Here is a 17,564-nt window from a genome sequence, read left to right on the forward strand (position 1 = left end):
TGTGCTTTCTTCTTAATTTAGTACATAAAGTTAATGTTTTAAATAACATAAAAATGTTTATTTGAAATTCTAGGTTAAGAAACCCCTAAATGCCTTTGTTCTTCTGTTGCATTTTCTTTTTTCTATTAAAAGTTAAAATGATATCCGAAAAAGGTTAACCTTCATTTCTCTTGGGTAGTTGTTATGTGATAAATCTGTATGATAGTTTTTCTGGAATGCATACTATAGAATAGGATATCTTTCCCTTTTTTAAATTCTTATTTCTTTATGTAAGTAATTTCATATTCATTATTTTAAATTAAGATATATAAATGAGCACAAAAATGAATTAAAGTAGAATGCCTAAAAATTATCCACATTTTCTCCACTGTTAATAAACCTACTAAGAATTTACTGTTATAATAACCTTTCAAGCTTTTTAAGTGTGGGCATATGTATGTGTGTGCACATATATGCATATTGTAATGGCCATTGTAGTAGACACACATGTAAATTTATATGTATGCTTTTTAATCAAATTAGATTCACTAAATTCTCTTTTGTAAAATTTTCCATTTAGTGATATAAATTTTTCCACATACCAGTGTAATATATATGTGTATATGTGTGTATGTATATGTAAATGTATCGGTCATCATCCTAAAGACCAAGCAGTATTTCACTGTATGGTTACATCATTATTGTTTGACAAATCCTCTTTTACTGGTGACTTTGTTTCCATTTTTATATCAAAAAGATATACTGCAAAAATGCAGTATGAGGAATTTTTTGAACCAAGGTTATATATTTTCTTCAAAGTTTTTTATCCTCATTACCAGAGTCTTCCAGGAAATTTATATCAGTTTATATTCTTACTGACAGCATGTAAGTGACCATTTCTCTATACCAGTGCCAGCCCTGGTATTATCATTCTTTATAATTAACACTGTTCTGATAGGCCAAAAGTGATTTGTTAATAATACTCATTTTCATTTATTTGCTTTCTACTTTATTTTCCATGTATGTCTCTGGCCCATTTTCTTTCTCCTGGTAGGATGTTCATCTTTTTATTTCTTAATAGATCCTTTGTCTTAAATGCTACAAATATTTTTTTTGGTTTATCATTTGCCCACTGGGTTTTTTTTCCATACCGTATGAAAATGTGAACCTTTTTCTTTATTATTTCTCTTTGTAGGGTCTCTCTTAAGACGTTCTCTCTTTCTCCCACCCCAAGATTATATAAATATTCTCTACATTTTTAGAAGGGTGGGTTTCTAAACAACTTAATATTTTCTTGGAAATTTCCTCTCAGGTTTTTGAAATCTCTAGGAGGCATTTTTTTTTATAACTAAATATAGTTTCAGTGTTAAATGTAAATTAATGATTTCTGTCTCTTACTTTCATGGTCCATTAACTTCTGTTTAGAAGCTGTTGTTATAGCAATGTCATTTTTGGATTATCCTTATGAATATTTAACTGAATGGGTAAGATTTTATTTTCAACGGATTAAACCTTCTCTTTATACTTTAGGTTGGCAAGTTTGACTGTTCCTCTGCACCAGACATCTGTAGTAATCTCTATGTTTTTCAGCCATGTCTAGCAGTATTTAAAGGACAAGGAACTAAGGAATTTGAAATTCATCATGGTAAGAAGGGAAAAAGTGATAAAAATTTCTCGATTTTCAAATAGTAATTCTTAATTCTACTTTTTAACCTTGTTTTATATGGACATGATTATGAAAAATAACTTTGCTCTCATTTATTAGTAAATTTGTTTCTTGTGGGGAAAGATATTTTGAATTAAATATAGTTGTTTTATCTTCTTTACTCTTTAAAATAAATCCATTTTTTCTCCCCAATATTTTGATCACTGTTTCAGCAAGGGCTCTGATGACTTGTCAGGCTAGTAAGTAATTTCAGGGTTTGTCTTGTTGACAAAAATAAGAAACATCTAGTTTCCATTTCAGTGTGCCAAATGTAGCATCTCAATCATTATGGGCAATTTCTAGACATTGTTTTGGATTTTTCAAACACTGGATGACCAGATATCTCCATTAACTGCTTTGTTATCTCTCTTGAATTTATATTTCTGCATTTCACCTTGTTTGGGACTTTAGCCCTGCATCATGAAAGTACAGTTCCAATTCCTAGGGTTTGGAACACAACATTGGCCCTGTCCTGAAAAAGGTCAAATGTAGCAAAAGAGAGACATAAACTACTGACTGTAACACAGTCAGTAAATAACAGATATTGATAACTATGCCTGTTACATGACAAGCACTCTTGTAGGTGTTAGGAATGCAAAATTATAAGACATGGACTCTGCTCTCAAGAAGCTTAAAATATCACCTAGTGGTGGGTGAGAGGAGGGAGAGTTATAAGAAAATATGACAAACATTGTAATAGTCATTATGTATAAATTATAAGATAAAATAAAGAGACTTTTGCATAGTATAGGTCAGGAGGTGATCTTTGAATTAAAATGACATTTGAATACTCAATTTCCCAAAGCAAATAAGAGAAAAACAAGTGAGGCCCTGTAGACTGAAGGAATTCTGTGAGCAAAGACTTGACAAGATAAACTTCACAGTAACTACTGTTTATTCAGTATCTTTTATAAATCAGATGTTTTTCTAAAAGAATTTGCATATGGTGCATATCCATTTTTATCTTCACAACAACCCAGCAAGGGAGAAAACTGAGGCTCAGAAAGATAAAGTAACTTGCCCATGACAACTAGTAATTGGTCAAGGTAGATTTTGTATCCAAATGTGTCTGACTCCAAAGCGTAGGCTTATAGCCACGCTAAACTATGCCACCTCCTGAAAGTGCTGGAAATGACCCAAGTTTTAATAATGGAGTTCTGTTCTTTTTCACCTCTGAAATATTTCTCATAGATTCCCCCTCGCTGCCTTATTTCAGGTCCATTATCTCCTTCATCTTCTTTAATATTCTCCAATATAATTGTCTCATAGCATTTTCTCTTTACAATTAATTACTTGTTTTATTTGCAGATTTATTACCCTGGAATACCTAGAACATTCACGTGTCACTTTTTTGCCTTGAATCTCCTGATCTCTTTTAGAATAAACTTCAGATTCCTTAGCATAGGAGCAATGACTTTGTCTGTCTTGCTCACCACTGTACTTCCAGCACCTAGGATGCTGGTGCATAGTAGCTCAGTAAATAATTGTTAAATTAATAGGGTACATTCACTATCTGCCTCTGCCTCATCTTCCTCTGCCTCATCTCCTACCTTTACCCCTCCCAATAATCTTAGCTCCACTACTTGTGGATCACTGAAAATATGTTTTTTCACTCCTGTGCCTTTACACAAGATTTTTTTCTTCCTCCTGCATTGTAATCATTTCTTCTTGCCCCTCAAAATATTTAGCAAATTCCAAGTCACCCTTCAAAACTTTGCATAAAGCATTTTCTCCCTGTAATATACCGTGAATACCCAAGTACTTCCTTTCGTATGTTGTCACTAACTTTATAGCATAACTTGTATTATTTCTTTGGATTTAAATAGGTATTGAGTATTGGATTTAAATAGGTGTTTATTATGAACATTATGAACTAGTAGAGAAAACAGACAAGTAGATGGGCAACTTTTAAAATGTCTGAAGTGAGGAGTATTATCTATTTCTGAGTAATAAATTACCCCAAAACTTAGCAGCTTAAAACAACAAACATTTATTAACTCACACAGTTTCTGGTGTTCAGGAATCTGAGAACAGCTTAGCTGAGTGGTCTGGCTCAGGTTTTCTCATGAGGTTGCAGTCAGGGTGGGTAAAGACTACAGTCATCTGAAGGTTAGACTGAGGCTGGCAGATTTGGTTCTAAGCTGACTCGTGGCATAGTCAGGAGGCCTCAGTTCCTTACCAGGTGGGACTCTCTGTACAGCTACTTACTTCTCTCAGAATGAATTATCAGAGAGAGAGAGACACACACACACACTCACACACACAAGCAGTGATAATCTGATCTCAGATAATATAAACCGTCACATCCACCATATCCTATTGGTCACATACACCAACACTGGTACAGCAGTGGTATGAGGACCTGAGGTAGGGATCATTGGGGGCTATCTTGAAGACTGACTACCATAAGAGATAAGTATGGGTTGCACTTAGGCAGAACATATAGATGGAATAATTTTCTGAGGTTAGAGAAAGCAAGCTCTTCATTGAGATCTAAAGTAGAAGTAGTGGTTATACAAATAAAGAGGTGTTAAACACATTCCAAGCCCAGGAACCAGCAAATGTATTCATGGACTCTGAAATAAAAGGGTACCTCATTCATTCTTAGAAAGCAAGAATTTCAGGATAACTGGAATGTTGAGTGTGGAAAGGAATGAGACTTGAGGCTTGAGAGGGCACCAGGGGTCCAAATTATGTGTTTCCTCTGTCAGGTAAAGTAATTTGGACTCTATCCTGGAGGCAAAGCAGAGGGATTCATGGATTTAAGCAGAGATATGATTTAACTAGTTCTACATTTTAGAAAGGCGACTGGCTGCCTAGAATGGATAGAAACAAAAATTGGATGAAGGGAGAGCAGGTAGAAGTCTGATGCAGTCATTTATGTAAGAGGAGATGGCTACCTTATCTAAATAGTGGTAATGTGGATGAAAAGAAGTGGACAGAGTTTTTAAATACCAAGAATACAAAATCAGTATAACTTGATGGTTGTGGGGTTTTGGGGGGGTTTTTTTGTTTTTTTGTGTGTGTGTATGTGTTTTTTTTTTGGCTGCATTGGGTCTTCGTTGCTGTGTGTGGGCTTTCTCTAGTTGCAGTGAGCGGGGACTACTCTTCATTGCAGTGCGTGGGCTTCTCATTACAGTGGCTTCTCTTGTTGTGGAGCACCGGCTCTAGGGCGTGCAGGCTTCAGTAGTTGTGGCTCGCGGGCTCTAGAGCACAGGCTCAGTAGTTGTGGCGCACGGGCTTAGTTGCTCCGCAGCATGTGGGATCTTCCTGGACCAGGGATCGAACCTGTGTCCCCTGCATTGGGAGGCAGATTCTCAACCACTGCGCCACCAAGGAAGCCCCAGTGATTGTGTTTAGATGTAGGGGAATAAGAAAAGGAAACCCAAGCTTCTGACTTGGTGAATTGGCAACTGAGTGACTGATTGCACCATTCTGTGAGGAAGAGAACACTGGGGGAGGAGGTGCCATGGAGTGAGTAGACACCCCCAGTTCACAGTTGAATATAGGCCTGGTCCTTAGGAGAAGAGTTTGGGCTAAAACTGTAGATACAAATGATCATCATATCAATGGTAATTGAAGCCTTGGGTGAGTATGAGCTTGTCAAAAGTGCATAGAGAGACAAAATCAGGGCCCTATGGGTCACTTTTAAGGGACTGTCAAAGAATTCATGAAGCAATTCAAGCAGCAGCAGCTAAAGAGAAAAAAGCAGGAGAATGTGGTGTCATTTATCACTCTATTTAAATATTTATGAAAATCTCTCTCTCTTCTACTGGCCTGTGAACTCCTTAAGGAGGTCTGTATCTTTTTTAATTTTGCATTCACTATGGCATTTAAAACAGGACCTGACACATAATAGGTGCTTGACTTCATATTGACTATTGAGTGAATAAATCAGAGGGCACATGGGAAAATGGACTATGTGCTGGTCCTAAGAAAGCTATTATTTGCCAAGCCAAGGAGTATATTCTTTAGGCAGTGGTCTTTAAGCAAGGGGACAACATGATCAGATGAATGTTTTTTTTAACTTGCCTGTGGTAGCAATGTAGAAAATGAATTAGTTAAGGAAGGCAGAACAGAAAGACCAGCTTGGTTATTTCAGTAGGTCAGACTAAATTTAGGCAGTAGCCTAAATTGGGGTTGGAGATGGTAAGAGATGGAGCTATGATACAAGGGCAAAGAAAGAAGGCAAGAATAACTCTGGGAACTCTTATTTAGGCACCTAGTGGATGATTATGCCATTGCCAAGGTAGGGAAGGTGAGAAAAGGAGCAAGTTTAGGGGAAAATAGCTCAACTTCAATTTGGATATATTTTGTTTAAAATGTTTATATGACATCCAGGTAAATATTTCCACTGGGCAGTTGGTAATACAGGTTTTGAATTCATAAGAGAAGTCTAGGTTGAAGAAACAGATTTAAGAGGCTATAACAGTAGTTCAGGTAAGCAAAAAGAACTCAACACTGCAAGGAAATTATTCTGCCTCTGAGGATGAAGGAACTTTTCAAAGAGATCTTGACATTTTATCTGATCCTCTAAGAAACAGAGTAAAGGAAAGGTTTCTCCTGGCAGAGCAAACCTATGTGTATATAGTATACAGAACACTAAAACCTCAACAAAATCAATTTGTTAGTAAGTTTATCTTCTCTTTAATATTTCAAGTACAAAAGCTTTGAAATGTTTCTATGGATAAAAAGACAGAATGTAGATTTTAATTTTTCTCTTTCTCTGTTTCAAAGGAAAGAAGATTCTTTATGATATACTTGCCTTTGCCAAAGAAAGTGTTAATTCTCATGTTACCACACTGGGACCTCAGAATTTTCCTGCCAATGACAAAGAACCATGGCTAGTTGATTTTTTTGCCCCTGTAAGTTATGTTTATCTGTCAGATTTCGATATTGTCATTTTCTCTTGTCACAGCCAAAAAAATTTTCTGGGTAACCTTGAACCATGAATATTAGAATCATGTTACTCAGTTTGGCCTCTGTCACATATTACTTCTAAGAAAGGCTGATATACTTGCCCCTCCCCTCCAAGGACTGAGAATATAAATGCATAAGATTTGTAACTAAGTATGGTTTGTCTTACTTAGCATTTGCTTGTAAAAATGGTGTGTGTTTTTTTGTTTCATTTGGCTCAGTGCTTATGAATATTTTTTCTTTCATAGTGGTGTCCACCATGTCGAGCTTTATTGCCAGAGTTACGAAAAGCATCAAAGCATCTTTACGGTCAGCTTAAGTTTGGTACATTAGATTGTACAGTTCACGAGGGACTCTGTAACATGGTAAGGCAAAGTACAAAAAATTTATTCTAATTAATGTTTTTGTAAAATGTTTTGGCAGCCTAATGTTAAAGCAATAAAATAACTTTCAAATGTACATCTAATATTTGGAGTAGTAACAAATTATTTAAAGAAATAACTTCAACAAAATGATATAAAATTATGATTGGACTAAATGTAAATAGATAATATGTGGTTCAATGTAGACAGGGTCTTATTTATGAAACTCAGAAAAATATTTAGTTGACTTGATAAAATACATGATTATTCGATTTTCAATTATTTAAGATTTTTTTTAACTTAATATTACCTTTTGGTGGTATATAGTTTTTATTCTTTGTCTTTTAAGTGTAGTTAATAGAAATTAAATGAGCTTCTTAACTTTTGTTTACATACAAAATATTATCTTAGGTTAATAAATACTCTTCAGTTTAGGAAGAACTAGAAATTATAAAATATCCTTGGGGAAAAAAAAAACCTAAATCAAATCAAGCCTCCAGATATCAGTGTATAGGAAATCCAATGACAGAGGAACATGTCAAGTGACACCAGGTACATACAGTCTTCAAGTCCCAGCATGTAGAGAACTTTACAGGACAAACACCAGTTTATTGGATATATACATTGAAAGAAGGAAAAAAGAGATGAAAAAGACTTACAAGACATATCATTCAAATGCAGTGTCTAGGCCTTGTTTGGATGCAGTTCAAATAAACTAACTCCAGAAAAAAAAAATAGAGATAATTGGGGAAACTTGAACACTGGGTATCTGATGATTTTCAGTAATTATTATGATGAAGATATACAGATGGCCAACAGGCATATGAAAAGATGCTCAACTCACTAATTATTAGAGAAATGCAAATTAAAACCATAATGAGGTATCACCTCATACCAGTCAAAATGGCTGTCATCAAAAAGTCTACAAACAATAATAAATGCTGGAGAGGGTGTGGAGAAAAGGAAACCCTCGTACACTGTTGGTGAGGATATAAATTGGTGCAGCCACTATGGAAAACAGTATGAAGTTTCCTTAAAAAAGTAAAAATAGAGCTGCCATATGATCCAGCAATCCCACTCCTGGATATATATCCGGAAAAAGCAAAAACTAATTTGAGGAGATATGTGCACCCTGGTGTTCACAGCAGCACTATTTACAATAGCCAAGACATGGAAACAACCCAAGTGCCCATCAACAGACAGTTGGCTTAAGAAGATGTGTGTGTATAATGAAATATTACTCAGCCATTAAAAAGAATGAAATATTGCCATTTTCAGCAACATGGATGGACCTAGAGAGTACTATAGTGAAGTCAGTCAGACAGAGAAAGCCAAATATTATGTGAAATCACCTACATGTGGAATCTAAAAAAATACGAATGTATATACACAAAACAGAAACAGGCTCACAGAAACTTACCGTTACCAAAGCTTGCGAGGGGGACAGATAGGGGTATGGGATTAACAGATACACACTACTTACTATACATAAAACAGATAAGCAACAAAGACTTACTGTATAGCACAGGGCGTTATATTCAATATCTTGTAATAAGCTCTAGTGGAAAATAATCTGAAATATATATATATAAAACTGAATCATTTTGCTGTACAATTGAAACTAAAACAATATTGTAAATCAACTATACCTCAATTTTTTTAAAAAAAGAATGTGTTTTAAAAACATAATAGAAGTAAATGTAGGGTGAAATCTTTATGCATCTGTGTGAGGAATAATTTCATTCCACACAGACATGCATGCCTGTGTAGGCACACATACACTAAGGATAAAAGTTATGAATGGGAATGAATTTGGCTACGTTAAATGTTAAAACCATTGCCAAAGAAAGAGACATTATAAAGTCAAAGCAAACAACAGACTGAGGAAATATTTGCAGCACATATAACTGACAAAACCTTACTGTCCAGAATATTTAAAGACTACAAATCAATTTTTTTTAAGTAGAAGAAAAATGAAAAAGTGTACAGACATTTTGTAAAGGAGGAAATTCAATAAATATGGAAAATGTTCGACTTCGCTAGTCATCAAGAAAGTACAAATTATAGCAATAGTCGTACACCCTCCCCATCCATCAAATTTTTTAAAAATTTAGCTGACAATAGCAAGTACATGAATAAATAAATTATCCAGTCACAGAGTGGAATAACCATAGAGGACTTAAAACTAGATCTGTCTTTACCGGCATGGGTAAATCTCAAGAATATAATGAAAAAAGCAGGTTGCAGAATAGTATAGAGTATGATGAAATTGTAGAAAGTTTATTTATAAGTGCTGAAACATTACAATACACTGCTTAGGGATACATATGCATGTAGCCAAAGTGTAAAACATCAATGGATTGGATACATGCTCTTTCCTAGTGTCAGGGAGGAAAGGAAATGGGATGAAGAAAGAACTTTCAACAGTCTGCCAGAATGGCAGAAAAGTTAATCATCCTTAAATGTAGCAGAGATATATGTGAGTGTTTGTTAGATTATTCTCTTTTCATTATGTTTAAAATTTCATTAAAATAAGTTTAAAAAATGAAATAAATAAGGCCTTTCTTTGGTTTTGAATGCCTTGTATGAGACTTTAAAAAGGTGCTAAGCAAAGATAAAAAATTGTGATAAACTAATTAATTTGAATTCCTGTAGTTTTTCTACTTTTAATCTCAACTTTTAAATATCCTATAGATAATTAAGCAAAGTTTAAAGATTTAAAACTATTGCATCAAATTCACCTGGAATAGAGGTCAGGATTCACTACTCACTAATTGGTTAATAACTTGACCAAGTCACTTAGCCTCTCAGTACCTCAGTTTCCTCATCTATAAAGTTGACTTAGTAATTTTAGCTTCTGAATAGAGTTGATGTGAGGAACAGATGAGAAACTCCATGTGTCAGTGCTAAAAAGGTGCTCAGCACATAATAAGGACTTGTCAAATGTTAGATAAAATTATTGTTTTGTTCATCTAATGGGCTATTTGTGCTCATTTACGAAAGTTTGATAAATGTTTCCATTGTTTTTTCTAAAATTATTTTTGAATCCTAGTCAAAGATTCCAGTTTGCTAATGAGTGCTTTTCCACTTTGAGGATGCAAAGTTCAGCTACAGCAAATCCACAGATAGGGATCTCTTTATAACTTTTTAAAAAAATAAATAAGAAGAAAAACTTTAGAGAAGTGCTTTCTGGATTAGTGTTCATACTAATTCTGAGGAGGAAATTATAGTATTTTTTACCATAAAAGCTGACTTGAGCAAAGAATAAAAAAGTGACCTCATTTTTAGGGCAGGATTCATAATTCTTTAGCCTAAAATATGGTTATATACACATGAATTATTAATTTATTTCCTTATTCTTGCTTTTTTTTTTTTTTTTTTTTGGCTGTGTTGGGTCTTCATTTCTGTGCGAGGGCTTTCTCTAGTTGCAGCAAGTGGGGGCCACTCTTCATCACTGTGCGCGGGCCTCTCACTATCGTGGCCTCTCTTGTTGCGGAGCACAGGCTCCAGACGCGCAGGCTCAGTAGTTGTGGCTCACGGTCCTAGTTGCTCCGCGGCATGTGGGATCTTCCCAGACCAGGGCTGGAACCCGTGTCCCCTGCCTTAGCAGGCAGATTCTCAATCAGGGCACCACCAGGGAAGCCCATATTCTTGCTATTTTTATTTCCTTGATTTTTCTTCTACTTCTAAACAAATTGAAGTGTTTATTATGGTATTTAAAAAAAAACACTCAAGCTAGAGATTAGTCTGCTCTTTACATCCGCATCCACCTTGGTTCAGGAGAGCAGAAGAGGACCAAGCTAGTAATTACCCATCCTCACTTCTCAGTGTTTCAGTGCCTGTGGATTTTATGGCTAATGGAGTAACTATAAATAAGGATCAGATACTCAGGAGTACAGCAATAAATCTATTTCCTTTGCTAAATCTGGCCAGGCTAAAATTTTTCAGTCACCAGCAGTTTAGCAATAAGTTTTTAAAATCTTGTTGTTGTTACTTAAATAAAGGAGAGCTGGTTATGAATTTGAAAGAGTTGGGTAAAGTGTATAAAATCTTTGTTTAATTTGTGTTCTCATTCCTAACAGTATAACATTCAGGCTTATCCAACAACAGTGGTATTCAACCAGTCCAACATTCATGAATATGAAGGACATCACTCTGCTGAACAGATCTTGGAGTTCGTAGAGGTATTTTAAGTTATAGCCTGTGGCTATAAATCCTTCCATGTATGTTTACACTTTGTATGAATATTTGATAATGTTTAATAATAGGATTTGTTCTTTTTATGCCAAAACATTTCCTGACAACATTAATTTGTTAAATTTTCTACTCTTTTAAATATTATAGACTTATTCCCAGAGTTTATAGCAAGTATATGTTTTGTTTGTTACCTAGTATAGTGCTTTGTACTTATGGACACAATTATTTATTAACACATGAAATTGTAACTTTTACATAAAGCCTTGTCACCCCCTTTCCCTGTTTTCTCAGGTAGAATTACCACAGATTCTTTCTTTTCGGTCCCATATAGATGAGATAGCAGTGAGCCCCATTCTTGGATAATTCCAAGAAATAAGTGGCTAAGGACAGTCTTAGCCCAACCGCCAATGGGGGGCTTCTTCAAGCCCAGGCAGCTTATGCCGAGCCTGCTGTGTTATTAGCCCAGAAGTGCTCTACATCTACAGCATCTCCTTTTTTCTCACTAATAGTCTTAATTGACTAAAATAGTTACAGGGGAACTCCTAAGAAAGAAAGGAACAATTCTAGCTTATTATCCGTGCAGTGACCATTCTACTTTCTGTCCTGCTCATCTCTCCCTCCTCCTCCAAAGTAGTAGGTTTCTTGTTTTGTGTTGTTTTTGATTGTTTCCCCAGGGAAGCAAACATCTTTATTAGTATTACCCAATCATGATAGACTGAAGCTCTGTTAAAACAGCATTTGGAGCAAGTGATCTGAGGTTGTGCAGTATCTCAAGTCGGAATGTCAGAAAAATAGAATAGTAGGCTTTCCATAAATAATTAAGGGGTCATTTCCAAACCAATTATTGGTTCCAAAAAGAACTATATGGCCTGTGTAGACATCTGGGCAGCTCTTGGAACTCTTGCCTCATCTACTTCTAACCTTAATTAAAGTTGCCTCTTTTCTCTACCTAAGATGATTGTAGTGATGTATAGAAATAAGAAAATATACCTTGATTTAATAAGACTGATGGGCAAAATCCAAACTTAAAAAATAAATTAAGGATCATTTCTTACTTTTTAAAATAATTCACTATAGATTCTCTTTATATATCCTAATGTATCTTTTGATTATTCAGAAACAGGAACCTTTCTAAATGACATATACCAACAGTTTGCCAAGAATATATGAACTACTTCTTTTTATATCTGTTACAATGAACGCTGTATTCTCTTTAGGATCTTATGAATCCTTCAGTGATCTCCTTGACACCCACCACTTTCAATGAACTAGTTAAACAAAGAAAACATGACGAAGTCTGGATGGTTGATTTCTATTCTCCATGGTGTCATCCGTGTCAAGTCTTAATGCCAGAATGGAAAAGAATGGCCCGGGTGTAGTAAAATAGTTTATTGTAAATCTTAACATTTACTAAGAATGTTTATTTAACAATTATTTTGAAACTGAGTTGAGTGAACCCACCTCTAGATTATCACTTAATAAAAGTTCTGATCACTTTTTATATACCAGTTAGATTTCAACTCTGCTTCTGTCTGGTATATGCATAGTATAGAATAATTACCCTTTTTTCTATGTCACTTGGTGTATATTTGACCAAATTTCTGCCAGCATCAACACAAAGATCTCCTTTATTTCCTATTAATGTTTTTTCTACTTCTTCATTTTTAGAGCTTAAAGATACAGTTTCTTCACAATATTGTGAGACTTTAAAGTAAGAAAAAAATGGCCTTGATCAATGAAACAGATTTTTAAATTTCCTACAGAGCGGTATAAATCATGAAGGATCGGAAACAAATTATTTAAATACCAGAATGGAAAATGAAATTACTATTTTGTATTTATTTCTAAAATAAATAATAAACAAACCTAAGAGTTAAGATTATTTCTGGTATCTTAAATTCATAGTAATATAATTTTCTGCTTTTTTCAATAAAATTTTTAAATTTGGGCATGACTCAGTATGCTATCTGTGACCCATGGCTGCATTTGAAAAAGCAACTCAAAGGTAACTCTTTGAAATACCATTGCAAAGAACTTCATTAGCTCTTGGTTTCTAACACTTTGAATTTTATAACTACACAATTTTCCCCATGTCATAGATGAACAAAATCAATTATTTAATCTGCAATAATTGTAATAAGTTCTTAACTACAAAATTAGATTTCCAATGCATTACTATAAATGTTCTATTATGTTTTAAGCCCTTACCCATTTTTATTTGGTGAAAATCACTGATAAATAATATAATAATCATCTCACAGTGACTATTTCTCTATTGTAAACATATATAAAATAGTTATGATAATTTTATTCTACTTACTTTGATCTCTTTTTTTCTCTTTTGTAGACATTAACTGGACTGATCAATGTGGGCAGTATAGACTGCCAACAATATCATTCTTTCTGTTCCCAAGAAAATGTTCGGAGATACCCTGAGATAAGATTTTTTCCCCCAAAATCAAATAAAGCTTATCAATATCAGTAAGTGTTCTCTAAAATTTGAAGATGTTTATATAATCATTTATTTATACAGTTAAAATATAAAAGTTATCCTAACTAAATAAAAGTTAAACCACCAGTATTTTGGGGAGCCCACCATGTTTAAGATAGTGTGCTAATGAGAAATTTACAAGATGAAAAGTGAATTGAATAGTCCCACTGATCATGAAGCTGACAATCTAGTAAAGAAAATGAGGAGAGGAAGAACATTTATTAAGCCCCTGTTTCGTTTCAGGTATTCTACCAGAGGGTTTTTGCTCACATTATTTCCACTAGTCCTCATGGGTCTTAAAAAGTGGGTAGGAATTTGACAGACAGTAATAACTGGAATAAAGGTTCAGAAAGTAAAGCCTTGGAGATTTTGAGTTTTGCCATTACCACAGATATATAGGAGATGTCCAGCAGGCAGCTAAACATTCAGGTCTGTCCAGAGTACAAAAAGACATCGAGACTAGAGAAAAATACATTTGGAAAGCCATGTAAGCAGTATTTGCAGCTAGGTATATCTGAGAAAAAAGATGCTAGATTAAGTCAGTCAACTAAACTTATCTTTTAAATTGCTACAAAGAGATTGTTTTCTGAACATGTCCAATAATAGAAAATAACTGTCTACAACTTATGTATTTTTTCTTCTTTCAGTAGTTACAATGGTTGGAATAGGGATGCTTATTCCCTAAGAATCTGGGGTCTAGGGTGAGTAATTAAAAACTATGTATCATTGTATAAATTATATTCAGTGCTATTTACCTTCCTCTCATGTCTGTAGCTAAATTTACTGAGTTGTTTAAGGTTCTAGCATTTTAAAGTACTTAGTAAAGAATTATAATTTACCAAGATAAGGTTGTGCTTTATTACATTATTACATTGTCATTGTTTGAAGTCATTTAACTTAGAAAGATTTGCAATATTCTATTTTAGATGTTTGCTTTGGTTTTGTATAATGAAAAATAATTTTCATCCCTTGTCACAGATTTTTACCTCAAGCATCTATAGATCTAACACCTCAGACTTTCAATGAAAAAGTTTTACAAGGGAAAAACCATTGGGTGGTTGATTTCTATGCTCCTTGGTGTGGACCTTGCCAAAACTTTGCTCCAGAGTTTGAGCTCTTGGCTAGGGTAAGTCATGTCTATCTACTTAAATAAGTTGTGGTCACTGGCATGTTTTAATAATTAGATAAGACATAGTAAATATAATTTTATTTCTTAAAAGTTTCCTTGAATTTAAAAAACTCTGTTCCATTTCTGTGATTATAATCTTTGCAGTAGATTTCTTCCTTCTTTATTAAAGCTTTTAGCTAACATCCTTATCTTGGTTGACATTGTCTTCTTAACCAAAATAGCCAGAAACCTCACTTCTTCTGCTTGTTCCTTATTTTCTTCCCATCACCATTACTCTGCTGCCATCCAGGCAGTCACTAGATCCTATCAGTTCTATCTCCTAAATGCCTTTCAAATCTGTCATCTCCTATCATCTCCTCTGCTAGCCTTTTGTTCAAGCCTTCATCATCTTTCATCTAGACTCAGTCATATGTGCCTCTTAACAAGTCTCATATTGCCAGTCTACCTTCTTCAGTTCTACCCTGATGATCTTTCTGAAATACCGCCTTCTCTGGCTTCCTGTTAACCACCTTACTTGACCTGCATCCTTGACTACAAATCTCTGATGTGACCCTTCTGACCTCTGCAGCTTTATCTCTCTCCCTGACCTCACACCTTACACTCCAGGCACAACAAAGTACTCCAGGTTCTCTGAACAAGTACCCTTATGTACATGCTGTTTCCTCTCTAAAATGCCTTTTCCTTACCTTGGTCATCTGGATTTTTTTTCTCCCTATCGTACAAAACCCAGCTCCAATGGCATTATGTATTCTCTAACCTTCCCACTTAAGCAGTGTCACCTGGATATCATGTACTCCATCAGTGTGCTTATACAATGCATGTTAACTATATATTTAGATATCTTTCTCCTCTATAAAACTATGAGCTTTGTGAGGGCAAGATACATGTCTTATCTATCTGTATATCCCCTGTGTCTTAACTCAGTAAACGCTTATAAAATTAAACTAAATACAGTCTCTTTTGGTGTTTCTGTCATAACAGTCCTGTCAGTGGCCTCATCCATCCAGACTGATAGCTTCCTCACCTCTTTACTCAAGGAACTTTGCCTTTGGCTCTGAAGTATTCATTAGAATGAGAAAGTCAGTACCAGTTCCACAAATCTAAAACAAAAGCTGAACATCCCAAGCCGGGGGTATTTTTTAGCAAAAGGATTCAAAGCCCTATGGAGCCATAAAACATTGTTTTAGTAATTGACTGGTCTTTGAAATAAGAGGTTATTCATTTTTTTCTACTTATATCTTCTTTTCCTCTTATGCTTCCTTTTTCTCCAATAAGTCTAACAAAAATGTTTTATTCCCTTATCCCTTAAAAACTTAGTTATATATTTTGTAATGCAGCAATATTTTGCATATATCAGAAAATTATTAAAAAGGTCATTCAGCAAATCCTAAGCACCAAGTAGCATTATGCCAAATATTAGGGCTAAAAAAATGGAAAGACAAAAATTCCATGTCTTTAACAAGATTTTAATGTAGTGGGAAGATAAAATGCAAATAAATGTATATAAATCAATAGGATCATTACTATAGTGAAATTAGAGTGAAACAAGAGCATGGGAAGAAGAAAGTCAGAGTCATGCCAGGAGGAGACAAAAGGCTCCACAGAAAAGTTAGTATTTGAGATGAGAATTACAACATGACTAGGAGTGTGGCACTTTGAAAGGGTTGGCTAGAGAGTACTCTAAACAGAGAAGACAGAATTTGCAAAGATACAGGGACACAAGACAGTGGAGCATGTTCAGGCTTCTCCACTGTTGGTCCAGGATTACCAGAAGATAACGACAGAAGGGGAGTGGCAAAAACTGAGGCTCTTAAATAGGCAAGAAGGAGATGGTTTGGTCCGCTTGCCTACACTATTCACATTGTACACTCTTCCTCACTGTTTTCATACTGTTCAGAATGTATTCTATATAAGCATTGGAAGAGAACTGTTGGATATGTCAGGATCCATTTTATATTTTAGAAGGATCACATTGAATGGACTGAACATGGGCCATCAAGATCAGAGAAAGATCAGAGCACCAAAAACAATATGGTGTCCTTCTGTAACCTAAAGTACAAGTCAACTAGATTTTTCTGACCTTCACTATGAGTGTGTGTGTGTGTGTGTGTGTGTGTGCATGCGTGCATACATGCTTCTGCATGCAGCTTTGCTGGTGCCCTAGCACAAGTTAGTCCACCTGTTGAGTACCCCAGCCTTGGGGACAAAATTAGAGGTAGCAAAGATATTTTAATTGTCCTGAAGTGAGAGGTGATAACCTGAACCAGGATTATGGCTGTGGTGATAGAAAGAATGGAACACGTGTAAGAGAGATACAAGAATGACTAGGATTTGGTATTTGTTTGTGATAAGTGTAGTAGAAAAAGGAGTCTAGGATGGCCCTAGTTTCTGGCCTGAACTGAGTGAATAGTTGGACAGAAGGAGTAGTGGGCTAAGGCGAAAGGATTCATTTTAGAAATGGTATGTTTAAGGTGCTTATTTAAGTGAAACAGGCCAGTACCTAGTTGACTGAAATCAAGGGTTAATAGGATTCAGCAGCAGATAGGTATATAAAATCTCCCTGGGAGATTTTTCACAGTGAAAAAAATTGTTGATGAGAGATGGAACTGTGATTGGACATTTTAATTTGAGGGGCGGGTGTAGGAGCAGGTCCCCATGCTAGAAATGAGGAAGAATAGCCAGAGGAGTAGAGTAGCCAAGAGAATAGTGATAAGCCAAGAAAGAAAAGAGGAAAGAAAGGTGTGGTCCGTAGTGACAGATACCCATTAAGAAGACTGAAAATTG

General features: G+C 35.0%; 1 protein-coding gene across 6 annotated transcripts in view; it reads left to right on the plus strand.

Annotated features, from left to right (window-relative positions):
* DNAJC10 (DnaJ heat shock protein family (Hsp40) member C10) overlaps positions 1-17,564 on the plus strand; it is a 126,146-nt gene that overhangs the window by 37,889 nt on the left and 70,693 nt on the right. For all 6 annotated transcript variants that reach the window (XM_082466705.1, XM_082466702.1, XM_082466706.1 and 3 more), the window contains 8 exons: positions 1,510-1,624; positions 6,422-6,549; positions 6,850-6,966; positions 11,046-11,147; positions 12,378-12,533; positions 13,508-13,641; positions 14,299-14,352; positions 14,630-14,777. In XM_082466705.1, coding sequence (XP_082322831.1) covers positions 1,510-1,624; positions 6,422-6,549; positions 6,850-6,966; positions 11,046-11,147; positions 12,378-12,533; positions 13,508-13,641; positions 14,299-14,352; positions 14,630-14,777 — 954 coding nt within the window. The remainder of the gene's footprint in view (positions 1-1,509; positions 1,625-6,421; positions 6,550-6,849; positions 6,967-11,045; positions 11,148-12,377; positions 12,534-13,507; positions 13,642-14,298; positions 14,353-14,629; positions 14,778-17,564) is intronic.

Source organism: Balaenoptera physalus (genome assembly GCF_965194825.1).
Source record: "Balaenoptera physalus genome assembly, chromosome: 6".
NCBI classification, from domain to species: Eukaryota; Metazoa; Chordata; class Mammalia; order Artiodactyla; family Balaenopteridae; genus Balaenoptera; species Balaenoptera physalus.